Here is a 23,119-nt window from a genome sequence, read left to right as displayed (position 1 = left end):
AAATTGTAAGTTTTGGATTCGTTGAAGGACTATTAGTGATAATATTTTAAAAATATTTTACAAGATACAGAGTGTACCAAATAAGTAAAAAAATATTATAGTTTTATTTTTTAAATGGAACACCCTGTATATTATTCTATTTTAGATTCTACAATTAAAATAAAGGTAAATTTAATTAAGGTTTATCACACTTAAACCTTACCGTTTTTGAAATATTTTCAATTTTATGAAATTGCACTAAAAATTTTAAAGCTTCATTTCTCCAAGGGTATCAAAGTTTTTAATACTAAATATTTACTGAAGATTATTTATTGATCAGATATTGTGTTGCAATAATAAAAATGTTACTACCTTATACAGAGTGTCCAAAAATTTATATTAAATAATTACTAGCTTTAAACGGCAATAACTTGTTTAATTTAAATAGAACACCCTGTATATTTTACATGAATCATATGCACAATTTAATTGTCTATCAAATTTTATTATACAATTTTTTACCTATCTTTTCAAGTTTAATGGAAATGAAGCCTTAAAATTTTTACTGCAATTTTATAAAATTGAAAATATTTCAAAAACGGTAAGGTTTAAGTGTGATAAACCTTAATAAAATTTACCTTTATTTTAATCGTAGAATCTAAAAATAGAATAATATACAGGGTGTTCCATTTAAAAAAATTCAACTATAATATTTTTTACTTATTTGGGACACTTTGTATCTTGTAAAAATATTTTTAAATTGTAGCTCTAATAGTCCTTTACCGAACCCAAAACTTACGATTTGTAAAAATCTAATCGTTTAGCTACAATACTCCGTGTCGTATGTGGTGAACAACCCTGTATATCCTTAATAATTTAAGGTATTATAATATAAAGTTTGTCCAACGAGAGGATCTCTGACAGTGAGTTTTGTGACTTCTCATTTTACTACACAGATAAATTAAATTTCCTGTAATTTTTTGGATGCCGTCTGTCGAAATCTTCCCTGGCTCGTTGGACAGACTTTACGTTTTAATTGCTTTGAGTTTTATATTTTTGCAACTCTAAAATCCTAAAAAAAAACTTTAACTAATGCCTGAAATTCTTAAACGATTTTCAGGTGCTGTCGAAAACATGATCTGTTCTGCCATTTCTGGATCGGAGGATTTCAAACGAAATATGGATTATTCAATTGGAGATTGAATACTTTAATGCACTGTAACTGTGATGAAAGGTAAGTTCCATATTTTTTTTAATCCTATCTGAAATTGCTTACCTCCTGCAATTGAGAAAAAATCCAGCTATATTACTCCAACTGTAATAAAACATACTATAACATGTAACCTTTAAATCAAACAAACAAGTTTTTTCAACCGTACATCGGATACCTGGAGGTATCATAATATGTTTTTTAATGATATATATATAGGATCCTATAGTCTAGGAGCTAGCAACGTTTTCGAGAAAGTATTTTAAGAAATCTGGCTCTTTGATATATCTTTTACTATGCTCTGTGGAACAGCATACTACTGCGCATCGGAAAAAGATCCGGTATTTTTTTTATTTAGTCCGTTAAATTCTAGTATTCAATAAAAATCGAACAAGTCTCCATAGCGCAGCGCGCAGAGGTTCCGATGAGAGAAGTCGGAATTGGAGACCGGCTTGGGGTATAAAAGTTTTTTATTTTATTTTTGTTTATATTCTGCTAGTAAAGTATTAAATATTTCTTTTTTTGAATCACCAGAATTATTTAATACTTTTTTTACTAAACACAAAACTGAGTTGGTTGGGTTGGGTACAGTTAGATACGTTAGATACCATATCTTCATAGGTGTTGCATTTTCAGTGTCACTTGGTATATTAATAAAAGATAAAATATAGTAGTATATTTGCTGCATTCTTTTAAAAACATAAGGTACCTGAACCAATTAAGGCCACGTTAAGGTTTAAAGGGGCATTGCAAGAAAAATATTAATCCAACCCTTGTAGAAACTATTGGGGAACAATTAGTGCTTCATATATGTTGATCCTACATCAAAATAAGTATAATTTTTTGTTTGTTTTGTGGAATTTTTTTGTTTTTTTAAAAACACTGCACTTGGCCTTATTGGGTAACCCAGGCACCTTTAAAGGCCACGTGCAGAAATTGATAAATAGGAGCTATTACAATAAAAAAAACAATTTTTTGTTGATAACATTTTTATTTAACCAAGAATGGTTTTGGTTTGGTTTTATTATCCCTGCATAACCCGACACATTCCTCATGGACGTATCGGCAACACAACACACAAAGTCGCATGTCTAACACCCTATCTTCCTTACAAATAAAGCAGTACCAACTCTCCGTTGATGGCTTTTTACTTTTAAAGCTTTATTTTTATTCTTAACTTTGGAAGTCGAAGGAGTTAAATTTTCTCTGTTACTCGTCGAAGGTACCGCAAAACTAGTGGAAGGTTTGTTAAATAAATCTCTGACAACAACTTTGAGCAGCTGAATTAATTGCTTTGCGTCGTTTAGTGACTAGAATTTTTAATTCGGGTGTTGAAACAATTCCTTGATACTCTCCCTCGATTCATTCAAAATTGAGTCTTGATTTTCATTCCTAGTTTCAGGTTCAATTGCATCAGTAGTTTTATTACCGTTACAATCCAAAGAGATTTTCTTCTTCAGAACCAAATTGATGAGTGGTTCATTATCAGAATCACTATCGGATCCTTCTTCTGATTCTGAAGAGCTTTACGTTACTTCGTTACGAGGATTTATTTGTGGATCTTCCATTCCATCTTCATTATTAGCTGCAGGAGATGCACGATAGGACAATCTACTAGAAGCAAATGCAATTTCTGGTATGGAATTAGGGTTGTATGGAAATATTCTAGTGGCTTCAAAAGCCGACTGTAAATTTTTCACAGACATAGCTTTTGGGTAAATTTCGCTTAGTATCTTACCAAACCGAGTTCTTATTATTTTCCTATCAGGAAAAGTTGTCCAATACAGTAATACTTCCTCGTCCCAATAATGTTCAAAGCTGCGAAAAACGCATTTATCAAGTGGTTGTAACTCGTGTGTGGTGTTGCTAGGCAGACACAAAAGAGTTATTCCCAATGCATCTGCAGTTTCAAAAACAGAAATATCTAGGTGAGAGGCTGCTCCATCCATTATCAGCAAAACGTCTCCTTCGGGCTAAAATTTAGCGAAGTGCTGTAGCCACTTACAAAAAACACTTGTGGTCATGCTCATATTCATATTGCCTAACCTTATAATACGTTGACACAACTCATTTTCTTGTTCTACGGTTAGTATTGAGGATCTCCCCAATTTCTTAACGAAACTTCCAGTTGTGACATGGTTTCGAAGGGTTCGTCTCGGAATATCATAGCGCTTAGCCGCTGTCAGGACAGGCATTCCCTGATTTATACTCTTAAAGAGCTCTCCTCAACTGCTGCTTGGACCATTTTGCTCTTTGTGTGGGTGGTATGTTCTGAGAATAGAGAAGAAAATAGGTAAGAACCTAATAAGGCCACATAGTTCCTAACAAGGCTCAGGTGGCTTTATTAGGAACACATAAGCTTAAAACAACAAACCCTCGTAACTCCTTTAAAGTTGAAAATAACAAAAAACCCAAATTACTACCATTAAGCTAACTTACCTTGCTAACTCCTTATGTAAAAAGAAAAGTTATAAAAAACAATTTCAATATAAAATCACAAACAACATATACAAGAATCCCGTTAACGAAAACGGCTACAAACCACGATGTGCTGTAACTCCATCTGTTGGCGATTTTTTGAAACCACCCATAGACTAAAGTTATAGAGCGCATGGGTATATATTATTGTTAGTCACAATTTTTACGTTAGGTTTGTTTTCTGTCGCTAGGTGGCGTATGGCCTTATAGTAGACCTGGCCTTAATTGGGTAAAGTACCTTATTCAAAATACAAATTTATTATAAATTATAAATTAAAATTTATGATTATAAAAAATATATTTGTTCTTTCCACCATTAAATTTCTATCAAAAGCACTTAGTATTTTATTTTATGTCTTGGACTTGTATTATTGAAAAAGCCTAAATAAAACACTTTAAATAAAAAAAATGGTCATTATTAAATATACGAGTACATCTAAAAGCGAAGTAATATAAAGGGTATACCGGGTGCGTCTCTAAAAGCGACTAACCTCTATAACTTTTTATTTCTTCAGATAAAATAAAAAATCGGTAAAAAAAACTTTTAAGTTAAACGGTTTTATCTTATGTGCACTGAAAACTAGAAAATAATAATAACAATTAGGTATTTTGAACTTCTAGTTCAGAAATATTTTAGTACTAGGCAGAATAGCTTTTAGGCATATTAGACTAAAATAAAAACGTGGGGCCCCTCTGAAATCCTACCTATGGCAAAGCATATCTTTATACTTTGGTAGATCATGAGCTCGGCGTTCGCTGGTGAAGCCGCCACGGCTGGTTATTGATTGTCAAAATCTCCAGTTACGATTATAGTAAGTCGATGCAATCCACACTTAGTATAGAAGATGGGCCCCCGTTTTTATTTTAGTCTAATCATGCCTGCTTCACTATATATTCTGCCCTAGTACTAAAATATTTTCTGAACTAGGAAGTTCAAAAATACCTAATTGTTATTATTATTTACTACAGTTTTCGGTGCACATAAGATAAAAACTCGTTTAACACAAAGTTTTTACCGATTTTTTATTTTCTAGTTTTTAGTATTTAACGGAAATGCCTACCGAATATTCCTCATTCTATTTAATTAATTTAGTGCATCATTATTACATGGTTTTTTACCTGATAATTTATTACAATCTAATTCCTCAATACATAGCCCTCCCAGAGACTTGACTCGACTTAGAGCCACGTATGCTTGCCCTTCCTCAAACAATTTTGAGCCCAAATACACTACTGCATGGTCGACTGTGCTGCCCTGCATTTTATGGACGGTGGATGCCCATGACAAAATTAAGGGTAACATCCTTCTTTCAGCCGTACCATAATTGAATTTTGCTGGAAACTGTATGGCTTTCGGGTGTATAACGTGTATGCCGTCTCTGCCAAAGTCAATCCAAACTGATGGTACATCTGTTATCTACATATTGTATTGTCATCGGAACTAAAGGTGTGTACCAAATTTCAGATCAATCTGACAACAGGAAGGTACTTAAATTTCAATTTCTAATTTTGACCCAAATAAACAAACAAATAAATAAATACCGTACCAGTCGAGCTAAATAAAACCGTTTAAAAACGAGATTTGGTATGTTAGTATGTGACATAAGTTTACGTACGCATGCGCATTTCTTATATTTTTACACGTATTTGCGTATACAATTTTTTACGTCTACGTATACATGTCAGCAGCGTTGTTGTTCTCTATATTTTAAGGTTGATTGACGTATTCAATTAATTTTGGTCACTTCCTGTTTCACCGGAAATGACTACAACTTTTGATTTTTAAATAGCACTCTCGGTTTTTTTTACTTTATTCTATAGAAAATGACACTCTTAATAGAATGACATACCATATGTCAATTTTTAACAGTTTCGCTTAAAAAATCGTATTTTAAATTTCAATCTACAGTGCCATGGCTGTGTTAGAAACACTAATTTTTAATCAGGGAACCTTAAAAAATAGATTTGTTCATCGAATGTTTTTCATGTCTTATCCTGGCCGGTTAAAAGATATCCAAATCGTATTTTTAGCATATTTGGAAAAAGCATTTTTTTGCGAATAATTTGGCACCAAACACTTATACCGTATGATCGAATAAAAACGGCGTCAGCGATGGCTATGAAATGAATATCGCTGTCATTTTATATGTAAAATTATATGGGAAATGTCATCGATCGTCATTTCCAAGCCAACTGGACGCCGTTTTTTTTCTCGATCATACGGTATATTTCAACAATACGTATAAGACGGTACGTATTTCGAGACAAATTGTCATTATGAACCACATGTTACAATTTCAAATAAACTATATGGGAAATATCAAAAGTTGACATATGATACGTCATTCTATTCAGAGTGTCATTTTCTATTGAATAAAGTAAAAAAATGCCGAGGGTATTATTTATAAATCAAAACTTGTAGTCATTTCCGGTGAAATAGGAAGTCACTAAAAACAATTGAATACGTCAATCTGTCATAATTTATATCATATACTAACATACCAAATCTATTTTTTTTATCTAAAAAAATAAAAAAGTTATAGGGGTGAGCCACTTTTGAGGGGCACTCCGTATAGATATTGTTTTTTTATAATTGGGTTGTTTCTGGATCGACAATACGAAAAATTAAATATAATGGGTGTTGCATTTTAAAAAACAGAAAATTACTTTATATTTTTTAAGCACTCTGGACTAGTTCCCATTAGGATATAATAAAGTTAGGTACCTAGAGATTACCAGATCAACTGAAGTAAACATCTAAGTATATTTGTAATATTTTTTATTAATATAACAAAATATACTTCAAAATTATCGAAATTCTTTGTATTTTATATCTAGTTTTATACTTTGAAATATATCTCAACTAAATTTTCTAGTAATTCTAATATGAAATTTAAGTCAAACTATTAAAACTCGTTGTGGTAAAAATAGAATACCCGATACGTTGAAAATCTTTGTGGTGGTGAATCCGTGTAAACATAAGCAATGTTATAACGATATACGTGTAGGTATACCTACATCAATAGTGAAGCTTGAAAGACTTCAATTACCAGCGTGATTGATTTTGTTTAGAACTACAATTAATCTCTGTTATTTTTTTGTATACAAATACGATAACAGGCAGGTGAAATCCATCAGACAGTTTTAAACATGTCTACTTTATGGTCTATTTTGCTTTATAATACAAAACTATTTTTATTAGGTTTGGTAACCTGCCTGGGTTAACCCAAGGAGAGAATTTTATTTGAGAAAAATAATGAGAAATTACGAGACCTAAAGATTTAAAATTGAACGTAGCTATTATAGACGAGATATTTGTCAAATAATGTATGTTTATACTATGGTACTAAAAATTACTTCAAATAACTCACTACAAACAGCAGTAGGTACTTATAGGGAAATTAAAATAACTTTGGTTGTACACCATAATATACGACCACCAGCAAACTGCATAAGACGACACATGGTGTCAGTGATGATGTGCACCCAAAGTTGTTTTAATTTCCCTATATGTACGTTGTTTTAGTGGCCTAAAAATAATTAGAGTTGTTTTTATTTGTTTGGATGTGGGTGAAAATAAAATTCAGGTTTTCTATTTAGTGCTTGGTCCACGTTTCGACAAGAATATTGTCTTCCTCTAGCGAACTTCCACAAGCCATAGCCTTTATAGACTTTGAGAAGACTTTCCACTCGATATATCCTAAGGAAATAATAGAAGCCCTAGCGAAACAAGGTATTGACAGGCCTTATACAGAAACTCTCGCCAATATACAGGGTGAGTTTCCTACGATGTTTTCTATGGATATCTGGAAAACTACCGGAGATAGAGAGGCGGTTAAATTGGGAAAGAATTACAGTTTTGTGGGATCATAAATACGTTTTTAGTTCGTTACATGTCTTTTTTATATATAATATACGATGTCTGGCCTATCATCACCGGATTCCCTCTCGTTCAGGCCGGATAGTTTATTTGACGCGTAATTTTTACGTTCCCTAGTCGCCAACCCTGTTATCGTTCGACACAACCCTGTTATCGCTCTGAGGAGGCGCTGTCAACATCGCTTCTGTCAACTCTCTCCGTGCTTAAACGCACTTTGTTTTGACGCTCTGTTGTATCCCAGCTTTTAGAAATGGTGATTATTTAAATCTTGCTGTATAATTTGAATCAGCTGCTATTTCGAGACTAGAGGTAAAGATGAGGTATTACCTTTTATAGATCCGATATTATTATTGAATATTTTTAGGGTAGAGTTACAGATCTCCCAACTTGTATTTGTATTTTGCTGGCACGATGGCGTCCCTTTTCTTTTGTTCTCCAGAATGTCATATGGAAGAAAGGACAGGTTGTTTATTATTTATTGAGCCCTCAGAAGTATTTCGAGGTAGGTTTATTTTGTATATTAGACCTTGTTTTGGTTTTAAACAAGAGTTTCATATTTTTAGGGTCCAAGGTACGGACTGTGTCCAAGGTACGGACTGTGTCCAAGGTACGGATAGTGTCATATGTACGGACATTATCTTATGTACGGATGTCCTGTGGACGAGTGTCCCCAGTAAGAATGATTTTTTCTTACATATAAGTGCCACAGTGTGGATGTAGCTTGAGTCCCATGCTGCTTCGTTCCCAGCTGTAAGCTAGTTAGTTACGAGTGTATCAAGTCATGGTGTCCTCATTCTGGCCCCTTCGGTTGTGTTGGATGGCTGAGTACAGAGATGCGAGACGACCTCATGTTGTTACTGTTTAAAGCAGGATTGCATAAAGAACAGCTAAGTGTAGATTTAAGTTATAGTTTTGCATTCAACATTCAAAACATTTACAGTCTTAAACAATAAAGTACATCTTAAATAATATCGTATAGACTATGTTGAGTGGTTAGATTGTTAAGAACATTCATGTCGATTTAGCAGTTAAAATATAATTTAGATCTTAGGTTTCATTGCATTATGTCTTGTAATAGTATTACTTTTTTATAGATATTATTATTGCACTAACATCATATAAAATATATCAAATTAATTAAAGTAATGCTACATTTCATATATTCTCTTAAACTTTACATGTCTTGTATTTTATCATAGCTGTTTTCATAGATATTTAGTACAACTCTTACCACCACTTTCTTTGACATATAACCACTACATATTCACTAGAACTCTACAATGTCATGTATCAGCAACGAATATCATGAATAAATATAGTCATTAGTTTTAGGTAATATACAACTGTGTTTTCTTTCTCTGTACATGCCTGGCGCCCAATATCTATTTTTTTTGTTTATTGTTATTAATTAGTTTTCTTTCCAGTGAAATACCTTATCCACGACTGTTCTCCGATGAAAAGCTGCCGTTCGCAGTGGTAGTTGTTTAAAAAACGCTATAATGCGCCTTTCAGATTTTTGAAAAAGTTCATGGCTTACTAGATATTTCGAAAAATACAAATTTTGGCTATTTGAAAAATTGGCCCTAATTCCATTATAATCTATTTTAAACTCGATTTTAAACAAAAAGTTTTCAGATAAAAAATTTTCAGTTGTAGAAAATCACATCCCTAATGAGTTTGTGTTCTCCGATTTTTTCTAAAGCCTATCATTTTTGACATACGACACAAACATGTTTTTTTTTAAATGGAAACCATAGGTCATGACTTCGTAAAAAGCGCCGTTTTTTAAGATTTTCAGCGATATAAGCCATAATATGTTTTTTTAGTAAAAATTAGTGAGTTATAGCCATTTCTTATGATTTTTAAACAATTTCACTTAGTTAGCCATGGAAACAAGATCAATCGTCGTGAAATGTGAAAATGTCACTTCCAAACTTTATAAATTAAAATAAATAAAAATTGTAGATATTAATTTTTCAAATGAAGAAAAGCGTGGGGAATTATTGGGGGGACACCCCACCATAATAAAAAAAATGTTAAAAATTATTTATATCATTATTATGCAAACTCAGGGATAGGAAGAGGCTGACCAATTGCGTGGACTTCCTCGATCACCTGACCTATGCGTTTTTTAATTTTTTTTATGTGATATGGTTAACAACAAGGTTTACAAGATGTTTTAACAAGAGGCGGTACGGGAGAAGTTTTATTAAGTCGACCGGTCATTCAGTAGTAATTCAGTTTTAAAAAGATGCATTTATGTACTCAAAACAAGGGCGGATGTACTTAGTGATATTATATTGTAAATCTTAGTTTGTGTAATGTAAATTGTAAAGAACCGTTTAATAATATATTCTCTCTTTTTATAAGTTATAAACTCGGTTATAGATCATAAAAAATAAGAATACCATGCCAACAAAGTGAAATTATTCAAGAAAGATAAGAATTGGCTATTACTCAGTAATTTTTACGAAAAAAACATATTATAGCTTATATCGCTGAAAAGCTTAAAAAATGGAGCTTTTTATGAAGTCATGGTCAACTATGGTTTCCATTTAAAAAAACATATGTTTGTGTCATATGCCAAAAATGACAGGCCTTAGAAAAAATCGCAGAACACAAACTCATTAGGGAAGTGATCTACAACTTTTATCTGAAAACTTTTTGTCTAAAATAGATTATAATGGAATTAGGGACAATTTTTAAAATAGCCAAAATTTGTTTTTTTCAAAATATTTAGTAAGCTATGAACTTTTTCAAAAATCTGAAAGGCGCATATTTATGACTCCACAAGACTGGAATTCTTTCCCCATTTAACCGACTCTCTATCTCCAGTAGTTTCCGAGATACCCATAGAGAACATCGCAGGAAACTCACCCTGTATACAGAAGCCAAAACAAGATATATAAAACAAACCCAGAGTTTTCAACTGACAAAGGACTACGACGACAAGGAGTCACAATATCCTCAAAGCTGTTTAGAGCAACACTAGAAGAAATCTTCCGTCAAGTGGACTGGACCAACAAAGGATTAAAAATAGATGGAGAATATCATAACCATCTAAATTCGCTAACGACATAGTCCTAATTGCCAATAGTCCTTAAGAACTACAAACACAAATTAACGAACTAAATAAAGCCAGCAACAAAGTAGACCTCAAAATGAATTTAGCAAAAACTAAAGTAGACAAAAAGGACATTCTAATAAATAACACGATAATGGGCAGGACACCTGGCAAGAAAGACGGACAACAGATGAACGACAAAAATTACAGCATGATACCCACGAGGAATTAAGAGACCACGAGGAATTTAAAGACCAAACTTGAGATGGGACCATGATATTAGGAAATTAGCAGGTATAAATTGGGCCCGCTTAGCCAACAATAGGCTAACTACAAAGAGAGCATCTCTTTTCAAGGCTGAATAAGCTGAAAATAATGATGATTGTCTTTCTCAGGACTACACTTATTAAAACTCTTCGTCAGATTTCTAGATATAAATATATTTCCATATAGGCAACACAGAATCGTTCTTTTCTTTTTCTGTATATTAACAACAGCTTAAAAAATGTAATTATTAAAAAATTATTCAACTTCGTCAAATACACTATTATATACCGCTATTGTGTAAATATTTGATTTATTAGTAAACACATACACATAACCATACATTAACTGAAACAATCTGATTTCCGTCAGGTTTTCTTTGAAGGTACGATTAGAGAAGTAACACGTGATAGATCAAACAGTACTATAATTTAGAAAGAGGTGTAAATGCGTTATGGACCAAAAAATAAATTGATGTTTAGTTATTCAATAGAACAAGTAAAATGTCTTCCGGTACTATAATTATCGCCATAAAGCATTTGTTCTAAGAATATAATAGATCGTTCCACGTATCAAATGTATTTTGTTTGAATTTGAATATATAACTGATGACCACTGTTCTACTTTAAAATATAAACTGTTTAGATAATATCGCTAAAATTGTATTTAAGCTATTCATAATTATTTTTTAGTTCAATTTTCAATTCTGGATTACAGTACACATCTGACTGGTATGATATTCTATCACATAATGTCATATACCCCATTTGATTGCAAAAGAGGGTTATCTCGCTTATTGATAAAGATAGAACTTTGCGAACTTCGCGAATTTGAGCTACCAAACAAAGTTATTGTTATGGCTTCCTTAGCTTCCATGATATAGACAGATTTTAAAAAATTTCCAATTTCAGACACCTCTCGAATCTCAGCTGTCTGACAATTTATTAAAAAGTTTTTTTTTAAATTAGACACCCTGTGTAAATGCCCAGAAATTAATTTGTCATTTTACAAGCTTTTTCAAAAATATAACATAATAGTATGGATCTATTCTAATAATCAGTGATAAAATTCATAATTTTCATTTAAACTCTATATTAGGTGTTAAAGGACATATCAAATCCCATAGTTTTGAAAATTGTTTTAATTGATTCCTCTAGACTTGGGCTGATATGTCTCAAAAGTCCCCGAAGATAGACGATGAGCTAGTGGAGGGGTTTAATGTCACTTTTATGACTTTTTATCTTATATCTCGGAAACTATGACACCTACAAAAATATACCCTATACAGATAATTGAAGCTCAGAAAATTCTCTACAAAATTGGTCGAATGCATTTTTTCATAACTCTTACAGTTGAGGGTTGTAACCTTTGGTGTTACACAGCAAAATAAAAACACTAAATCACCACAATACACCAAAACACTTTTACTTTTACACTGGACGCACGTTTCGCTAACCATGTTAGCATCATCAGCAGATGATTATACACTAAAGTACAATCTACAAGTTGAGCGTTTATATACTCGCTCAGTGGGCACCGAGTGGACGTGGCAAAATCTAGCCAACCGAGTCAGAGCCCATTGAGTAATGTACTGAGCCCCCACTTTCTTGTAAAGATTGTAATCAGAATTATGTTGGGCAAACTAGAAGATCAATATTAACTAGATTTAAAGAACATTTAGCTCAGATAAGATATGGTAGACCGGATAAATCTTGCGTTGCCGAACATATTGTTGATAAAGAACATTGAATAGATCTTAATAATTTAAAATTAATTAAACAAGTCTCAAATTACAGGCAATTAGATACATATGAAAGCATCAGAATTAATAAATGTAAAGATAGTATGAACAGAGTCAACGGTCCAATTCCTTCTAGTTACTACGCCCACTCGGTGCCCACTGAGCGAGTATATAAACGCTCAACTTGTAGATTGTACTTTAGTTTATAATCATCTGCTGATGATGCTAACATGGTTAGCGAAACGTGCGTCCAGTGTAAAAGTAAAAGTGTTTTGATGTATTGTGGTGATTTAGTGTTTTATTTTGCTAGGTCTAACCCTTTAAGAGTTACAGGGTTGACAAAATTAACACTATTTCTCATATTGTATTTTCGGATTTAAAATAGAATTAAAGTCTAAATTTAACCTTTCATATTAATAATGGTAATAGGGGTCCTTATGTTATCTTTCAAGTCTGCATCCTGACTTTTTGTCTTCCATTGCCGAGCACTAGCGCACACACGACTTAACAATAACTGCAAGTTAAAGATTAATGCATGCCTGCCCTACGGTAAAGAAAGTACACCACAGCATTAAGCGCAGCTGCAAATATTGCAGAAAGTATACGAAAACCAAGAATGATGGTTCATGGCCCATGATTGCTTAGAGTTGAAGATTTCTATCCCCGCCTATACAGTAGGTTTTTCTAATGTTAAAAAGCACGAAGTATTTGAGGCATTAGCATTTGAGATCTGGTTCCCTGAGGTTGTATATTATGATGATATTCTACACGATTGCTTCGTGTATGGTACAGTTGACGTAAGTGTTAATATTTACGTATCTGCACTACCAATCCATTTCACCAATATAGTATCAGTCTTCCTTCACAGAATTTGAAAAATGATGCGCGTATGAAAGTGTGATTTCTGAAACTTCTCAACCTACAACCTATCCACGTACATAACAATTTACTTCGTCTATATATGACTCCCCATACTTTAAAATTATCTATAGCCATATTATCCATTTTAGACAAGTAATATGTATTCAATAAAAAAGTGATTTTAATTAATTATTTTTTTAACTTAGTAGGTCTTTCCAAAAAAATCCTTTATGGGTATTTCGCCATTGCACTGCAAGAAAAATCTACAAAATAAAATAGTTATTTTTTGTAAACACTTCTGGCGTTAAACCTACACGGACGCTGCTTGTCAGAAGCTGTGTTTACAGTAATAAATATTTGCCTAATAAAGAAAAAAATGCTTAACGTTTCGGAAAGTTTTCTCTTTCCGTCGTCGGAAGCAAAAAAAATATAAAGAATCAAGAAAAAAACTATTTAAAATATTTAAATTGAACTATTCGAGAACACTTTACTTTTTAAAACAGATACGTCTACAAGAAATCGTTGACGTTCTGTTAAAATAACATTATATTAAGTTAAACTTCAAAATTAACAATTGCTACCTGATAACAATTACTTAATAAGGTAAAACCAAAAAGCCCCAACTTTCTGTATAATTATTTTTAAATTTTACGTATGTTATGTTTATTTATGTTATGTTCTTTAAAATCAAAGAAGCGATTGCCATACATTACTAACATCTACAGATGCATGAGCAATACATTTATTTTTACTAGATTGAAGTAAAAAAGCCTCTTTTATTTTTCTTTTAGAGGCTATCGCTTCTTTCATTATAGTTTTGGCGTTATTAAAATTTATTCTGTGCCCTGTGTCCCATGAATGCTGACAAATCTTAATAAAATCTAAATCCTAATCTTAATCTTAATCTTAATTTTTTAAGTAGGTCTTTCCATTTCTTTTTTAATTTTGTATAATATCGCATAATATATATTATGAAATTTATATTACAAAGAATCTATGTTACTAAAAATAAGGTGCTTTAATTTTCATTAGGTTCTTAGGATTAAGATTTTTTAATTGAAGAATTTTATGAAGTCATTTCTCGTATTTCCAACATAAAAATTAATTCAAAAGCATAATAATTCACTCTTATTTTATAAATGTCTTATTATTTATTTTGTTTCTTTAATATATTATGTACATAATGTCCGTTTTGATTATTTTAATTACACAAAAATATAAAGGAAAATAAATGAACTGAAAACATTATCCATGTTAACAAATAACTAGCGCAGTCAAGGAGTGATTTATGTGAACGCATCACGTCTAAAACTTATAAAATCACAGTATATAATAAAAGTTATACTTAATACTTAAAAAATCATGATATCGTACTTCTTCAACGCTATTCGAACGAAAAACGTACAATGAAAAGAAATGTGTTTGTACGGATTTGGAATATGTCGGATGGGATTGGAGTATCCAAATTTATGAAGGGCATAGTTCGGAAACCATAAATCCGGGAACAAAAATGTATAGAATCATTTTTACAGAGAATTTTGTCAGCTTTATTTTTATATATAGAGCGTTTTTCGGTAGATGTCATAGTTTCCGAGATATAAACAAAAAAAAAGTGAAAAAAATTATATTTAATTCCTCCCCAGTCCTCGAGCTCATCGTCTATCTTCGGGGACTTTTGACACATATCATCCCAAGTCTAGAGAAATCGTTTAAAACCATTTTCAAAACTGTGGGATCTTTTTGCACCGATTTGTCTAATTTGACTGGGCTATTAGTGGAGTATTATAATTAAATTTGTAGATACAAACAATTTTCTATAAAATCAATTTTTATTACTTCCATCTACAAAATTAACATAGTGATAAGAGCATCCCAAAGGTTTAAAATTGATATATTTTTTATTTCTATCTATATAATTAATAAAAAATCACAGATAATATCTATCAATTAAGTTAATTCACTTCAGGTGTCAAGAATTTGACATTTTTATTTAAACGAAATAGCTTTACGAGTATATTTAACATTAATTGAACAAGGTACAATAGAGGTAATTAAAAAACCAACCGTTACAAAAGATTCATTTTTATTCTGCTGGAGTATCATCGCGTGTGATTCGAAATTTTTACAAGCAGCAGGTCGCGTACAAATACAGGGTGTCACCTTTCATACGACACTGTTTCTCCTAGAAGAACGAAAAATTGTATTGGAATAATTTTTTGGAGAATATGTATTATGATTTGTTCTATATTTTAAAATTGTTTGGACCTATAGAGGGGGATGTCTCAAAAAGCTAAATAGCATAGTTGTGTCATTTTAATTGATATTATATCATATTAGTTGATTTTCGCATTCTTCCTGGTTGTAGCACCGACATAAAAAGCGTTCTGATGTTTCTTCTTCAGATTGAGAAAACCTGCATATATATAGCTTCTTCTATAAATTCCATCACGTTTAGATGCCTAATCAGCTTACAGTGCCCGGCTGTTAGTAGACCCTCTACAGCTTTGTTTGTCTTTCTGTCTTTGTTTGCCAGGTTTACCATGAATTTTCGCGAATGCTCTACTATGAACTTTTAGAAGAAATAAGTTCTTTCCGTCAACGGTCGTACGTATTCTTGACTTGAGCCACTTAATTCCACTCTATTTCTACTACAACCAATTTTCTATAACCAACTGTTGACGACAGAACGACACTGATTTAATTTCACAAATGTAGTGCTAAGTTTGCGTCCAGCATTGGAACAAACGTTCACCCCATAGAGGTTCACCCCATAGTGTAGAACACACACAATAATTGCAATAATTTCGAAAACTGTACTAAATTGAGTACTAACGTTCCAACGTTGGTACGGCTACACACACATACTTGTATATAATATATATATAATATAAATATTATTCTTGAATAATATTTATATTTTGGTGGAGGCCAAGTACAGCTTGAAATAATTTTAAAATGTAGTCCAAATGTACATACTTGTAAAATTTTATTCCCATATAGCTTGTCGCTCTTCTAGGAGAGTTCGAGTCATATGAAAGGCGCCACCCTGTATAAGGCCATGCGAGATTACTATACAAGCATAATGTCAGACCATTTATCTCCAATTCAAACGGTCCCGAAGCTGTTAATAACACCCATTAAAAATACCAGTAAACGTATTTACCTAATGAATGTCTTAGCGTAAATTTGTACGTTGTTAAGTAGCTGTGAAAGACTGGACATGCTTTCTACAGTAGAATGGCTCGACAAATATTGATTTGTTTGGTATTTTGATTAGGAGAATGATTTGAGCACGTCCCAAACGGTTCTTAATGTTGCGTAATTGGTTGTTAATAAGCGTTTATAATAGTTGTAATAATTACACTATTCATAGCTTTTCGGTTGTATTGTTTAACTTAATTATAAACATTTATCAGTTAAGTGTTGTGATATATTCTATTTCTAAGTTATTTAAATAAAATTTATACAATATCTAACAACAGAAAAGGTTTGGAAAAAGAGGCATGGACGAAAGATAAATGCCAAGAGAAAAAAAAACAGTTAGAATTTATTTTATGTGACTTAATTAACATGACCTGCAAGGTAAAACAGTTATTGATATGCAGAAAAAAAAACACAAAATTACAATTTTGAAGTACAATAATGGCAAAATATTATCAGAAGGTACAGTTGTACAAATATAGGAAGAGACTTGGGGATAGCACCGGCCGCCTGTTATTTTATATTTATCACGTCTCTAGCTATACTTGTTAAGTTGTACAGAAAAACTAACAACGTGGAAGAATTATCTATGGAATGAGGGAATTCTCAAGATGTAATTTACTCAGATATATTGATAGCTAATCAGATATATTGAATACTCAGATATACCGGGTGCGTTTTAAAAGTGGCCCATCCCTATAACTTTTTTATTTTTTCAGATAAAAAATGAGATTTAGTATGTTAGTATATGACATAAATTAGGATTGATTGACGTATTCAATTATTGTTTTCAGTCACTTTCTGTTTCACCGGAAATGACTACAACTTTTGATTTTTAAATGGCACTCTCGGTATTTTGTTTTACTTTATTCGCTAGAAAATGAGACTCTTAATCGAATGACATATCATTTGACATATTCGCTCAAAAACAAATTTTATCTTAAATTTCAATCTAGAGTGCCATGGCTATGTTAAAAACACTAATTTTTAATCAAGGAGCCTTTGTAAAATAGATTTGATCGCATAATGTTTTTAGCGTATTGTCCTGCCGGTTAAAAGATGCTCAAATCGCATTTTTAATCATATCTCAATTTTTTCAAATGGAACGAGGGTGGCTCATTAGCATATTTGAAAAAAGCATTTTTTACGAATAATTTGATACCACACACGAGTATTTCGAGTCAATTTGTTAGAATTTCAAATAAACCATATGCGAAAATGTCAGAAGTTCACATACGATATCTCATTCTATTGAGAATGTTATTTTTTATCAAATAAAGTAAAAAAATACCGAGGGTGCCATTTAAAAATCAGTTGTAGTAATTTCCGGTGAAACCAAAAGTGACCAAAAAACAGTTGAATATGTCAATCAATCCTAATTTATGTCATATACTAACATACCAAATCTCGTTGTTTTATCTGAAAAAATAAAAAAGTTATAGGGGGTGAGCCACTTTTGAGACATACCCGGTATTGAAGCTAATCATCAATAGCACACAAAAATATTAAGATCTTTTAACCAAGCTTTTTTAACCCTGGAGAAAACCCCAGAAATGGATAATCGCAACATTCAGAGCCATTATTTATTAAATTAGATTCTTCGAGGTGACTATCGACCTGATCCACTGTGACCTTTTCAGATCTATTGTGGTCCTCTTCTGGTCCTTAGTTCTACTAAGTTACATTCTCTAGTCCTATCCTTTTCAAAATGTCTAGCAACTTAGAAACTGAACCCCCTCTGTCAATGGCCTATCATTACCTATTATAAAATATGTCCTGTCGTTTCTTCTTCAGACTGACAGAACCTGCACATGGCTTCGTCCGTCATTCACATTAGCTTTTGATGACTATTTAGCTTGTTAGTAGCTTTGACTTTGCATCAGTCTGCTGTGAATTTCGGCGAATGTTCTACTATGAACTTTTTCGCCTGTTTGCCCTGGTGAGTTTCTCCACCATTCTAGAGATTTGTTGACCACCCATTGTTCTCCGGCTACTCCCGTGACTGCTTTTACAACGCTACAGAACGGTTCTGCGCCTAATGAATGGCATTCATGAGCCTTGCCTGGCTATTTCTATCAAATATCTAAAGTTGACATATGATATGTCATTCTATTCAGTAAAAAGTAAAAGTAAAAAAATTAAAGTAAAAAAATACCGGTGGTGTCATTTAAGAAGCAAAAGTTATAGCCATTTCCGGCGAAACAGGAAGTGGCCAAAAACAATTGAATACGTCAATCAATTCTAATTTATGTCATATACTAACTTGCCAAATGTCGTTTTTTTATCTAAAAAAATATAAAAGTTTTAGGGGTGAGCCACTTTTGAGACGCACGGTATACAGTACGTCTGTCCGTTCTGTAGCTACGGGGTATCCGTGAGAGGGGAAACGATATTATCTCGATGTTTTTCGTAAAAAAATAGACGACGCGTCCCATCAATAAAAATTCGACAAATTTGCAAGTAGCCAATAAAATGAGTGGGCGGAGCGATTTGAGGTGACGCACTCGTCAAATCGACGTATAAAATATATTGCTGTTTATTTAAATGTTTTTGTCCGCATTCCTTTCATAGACACAGATCCAGCAGACGTACTGTAGCTAGTAGGTACTTTGTTATGTGTAACCACAAAACTTTTTATAGTACATCTGCTGGATCTGTGTCTATGAAAGAAATGCGGACAAAAAACATTTAAATAAACAGCAATATATTTTCTACGTCGATTTGACGAGTGCGTCACCGCAAATCGCTCCGCCCACTCATTTTATTGGCTACTTGCAAATTTGTTGAATTTTTATTGATGGGACGCGTCGTCTATTTTTTTACGAAAAACATCGAGAGAATATCGTTTCCCCTCTCACGGATACCCCGTAGTTACAGATCGGACAGACGTACTGTAAAAGAAAGAATTTTTGGTTGGTATATTATGTGAGTCCAACATTTTATACATACAATTTTTGCTGTTATATATTTAATAACTTTTATTAAAGAAATAACGTAAAAGAAGAGTTACTATTCAAGTTTATGACATGTATACTTATTAAATGTTATTAAAAATGTATTTAGCAAGAAAATCATCATTTTATCTTGGTAAAAGATTGAAATACGTTTTTATAAAAACCTACCTTGTTTTTTCTATCAGCCTTACCAGACATTCACACAATCAATATTCTCCTGTGCACCCCTCTAAGCGATGCAAAGTTTTATTATCTTGCCACGTTGTCACCACAAATATACCGGCTATTTAGAGAGAGCATTTTTCATTCGCTTTTATCTATGTCCACCATCTCCAAAAAGTTTTTTTGATTTTTTTTACCTGCCGGCCGCAGAGAAGACGGCTCTTTTCTGGGATTTTCGACCCTTTGTCTGTTATCTCCTCCATCGTCCTGCATATTTACTTAATTTAATTAGATATAACATCTTCCCTTTATTTAAAATGCGTATAATGACACGTTTAATACGTCCCTTTGTATTAAGACTTTTTCCGAATCCTCGTTTGGAATTTAAAGTTTAAGAAGTTGAGAGTAGCTTAAGGAAAGAGATATACAGAATGTTAACACATTCAAAACACGAGAAAAGTGTTGATATGAACCGCCTATTTAAAAATAGATATATTTCTTTAAATTCTATACATTTAGTTTTAAGACACTCTGTATATATAAAAAAAATTATTGATTTTTAAAATATTATTCGCAAAACCAGAGAGTTGGTAATGAACAAGTGCAGTAACTAATGATATGCTCAAAGTTTTCTCTTCTAATCAGGAACCCTAATTTAGCATATTATTTGTCCTCTTGAAAGATCGAATTAGCAGATATCTACCTGTGTTTGCTAATTATTTTAAAGTAAAAGAAGTAGTACTAAAAATTATAAAATAAAAAAATAATACTGAGACACTTAATGTTCTTAGGCCCTCTAAAATTTCGATTCAATTAAATGATAATAATAATTAAATGGTAATTTAATGGAACACAATCAATAAATTATTTTCAATATTTTATCCATCCTGTATACGTACTGGGCGACGATATAGTATCAACTTAATTAAGATTGTCAGGTGTAAAAAGGCGTGAAAACGATAAAATGAGCCGCTGCAACAGTTGGCGGTCATTAAAGGAAACTGCCATCGATAGTTTTAGTTCTCATAATGCCGTTATGGTTGAAATTATATTAGCTTAATACCGGATGCTTATTGACTCATGTTTTTTATTTTTTATTGTAATTTAAGATAAAATTACTTAAGTGGTTAAATAAATGAATTAATATTGAACACACTCAACTAAGTATTTATATATTCATAATACCTGTAATACGTTTGACGAAAATTTTGGATGAAAAATCCGCGTTTATGTATTGAAAATTTATTTTTGTTAAATATTCAGAATCCGGCAATACTGCGTCGCGTCGGGCATCTGTAGCTCCTAAAATAAAAAATTTAAAAATGTTGTTTAAATGCAAACCTAAAGTATGTACCAGGATGTATTTCAGGAAAATATTTTAACTTCTATAGAGTGACTCAAAAAAGTGTGAGTGGATCTGGATGATTTTTTTAAATGGAACATCCTGTATATTATTGCATTTTTGGCTTCCTTTCTGATCACTTTACATAATCCTAAGATATGTGTAAATATATTTCGATAGTTTCAGAGGTATTAAAAAACAAATCAAAAATATATATTTTTCAGCCCTTCTTAAAGAAATTATTAAAAATACAAGAACTGTTCTGAAATCAAAACTAGATTAGGTATTTACTATAGATGGTCTGTTCTTACTTTGTTATAAATATGGTAAACGTAAATCATACAGAATGTCCAATCTTCTACGCCAAACTTTCTAAAATATAAAATATTTTTTATTTGTTTTTTTTTTAATAAAACACCCTGTATATTATTTTTTCATTAAATGAAGAGTTAACCAATGAACATTTTTTATATTTGAAGTATTTCAAAATTTTAATAGTTTTGCAGATACACGCAGTATTATTTCATATTGCGCATTCAATGGTAAAATACGAGAGAAAAATCATTGGGTGGCTTTGATAAAAATTTAGTGTGGAAAATGCCATATGAAATATAAAACCGCGAATATCTGCGAAACCGTTAAAAATTTTGAAATAGGTACTCTAAATACAAAAAATATTCATTTTTTAATTCTCTATCTATTGAAAAAATAATATACCGGGTGTTACGTTAAAAAAAACGAAGAAAAGTTATTTTATATTATAGAAAGTTTGGCGTAGAATTTTGAACAGGAGGTTGATGATTTACGATTTTCAAAATTATAGCAAAGTAAGTACAGACCATCTAAAGTAAATACCTAATATAGTTTATAACAAAATATATTTACTCATATCTTAAGGTTATGTAAAGTGATCTGAAAGGAAGCCAAAAATGCAATAATATACAGGGTGTTCCATTAAAAAAAAACTCATCCTAGTTTTTTGAGCTACCCTATAGAAGTTTAAATATTTTTCTGAAATACATCCTCGTACATACTTTATATTTACACTTAAACAAAATTCCCAAGTTTTTATTCTAAGAGCTATGCCTGACGCACTATTGCCGGACCCTGTAGAATAAACAATAAATATAAAAATTCTTTTTGTTTTACATATCAAATAACGATGATATAACGATGAACGAAATAACGAAGTGATCTACAATTCCAACTCTGATGCCGTTCTTTGTTTAATTATATAATATTATATTAAATTGTTTAATGATATAAAATCTGTATTATTAACGTACTGTACCCAAAATACGCAAATCTACGGATTAATCCGTAGTTCTGGCAACACTGTATCCAGCAACCACTCACTCTGTCGACTGCAGTGTTGCCAACACAGTAGATTTTCCACTAGATTTAGTGGTTTTTATAGTCATTTAATGGAATCGTGTTATCAAAATCCACTATGGTGGGAATTCTAGTGACCATGAAGTTTTTAGCGGAATTTTTAGTGAAAATTATTTTTTTTGCAAACTGATGGTACTTTTAATATTTTCAAATTTTTTAGTAATGTTAAGGCACAAAATATACAAATCAAGTCATTTTAGGCAACCCTCTTGCCACTTGATAAAGCGCCGAATGTCAAATGTCACCTGCGCCTGCGCAAGAAAGCGCCGAATGTCATTTCCTGTTTTCTTTAAATTTGCAAAATATCCTCCCCACCTATTTTCTGTTTTTAATTGCAAAAACCCTCTGAAAAAGATTGCATAAATGAACTATGTTGAAAATCGTAATAATAAATGATAAAACATAATATTAATAAATTATATTTTTTGCAAAAAAAATCTAGTGGAATTCTAGTGAAATTTAATAATATTTTTATCTAGTGGATTTTTAGTGGAATTAAATATGATTTCTGGTGGAATGTCTTGTAACAAAGTTGGCAACACTGGTCGACTGAAAGCAATATAGTGTACCAACTGTGTCCGCTGCGCTGTA

General features: G+C 31.9%; 1 protein-coding gene across 1 annotated transcript in view; it reads left to right on the top strand.

Moving 5' to 3' along the window:
* Positions 1-23,119, top strand: part of LOC115881797 (phospholipase A2 isozymes PA3A/PA3B/PA5-like) — a 150,080-nt gene that overhangs the window by 9,966 nt on the left and 116,995 nt on the right. The window contains exon 4 of the mRNA XM_030899464.1: positions 1,100-1,213. Within this exon, the coding sequence (XP_030755324.1) occupies positions 1,100-1,213 (114 nt within the window). The remainder of the gene's footprint in view (positions 1-1,099; positions 1,214-23,119) is intronic.

The sequence above is a fragment of the Sitophilus oryzae genome, unplaced genomic scaffold (genome assembly GCF_002938485.1).
Source record: "Sitophilus oryzae breed Bouriz unplaced genomic scaffold, Soryzae_2.0 scaffold_1740_pilon_pilon, whole genome shotgun sequence".
In the NCBI taxonomy this organism is placed as follows: domain Eukaryota; kingdom Metazoa; phylum Arthropoda; class Insecta; order Coleoptera; family Curculionidae; genus Sitophilus; species Sitophilus oryzae.
The sequence above is the reverse complement of the archived record's forward strand: the minus strand, read 5'-3'. Positions and strand labels throughout refer to the sequence as shown.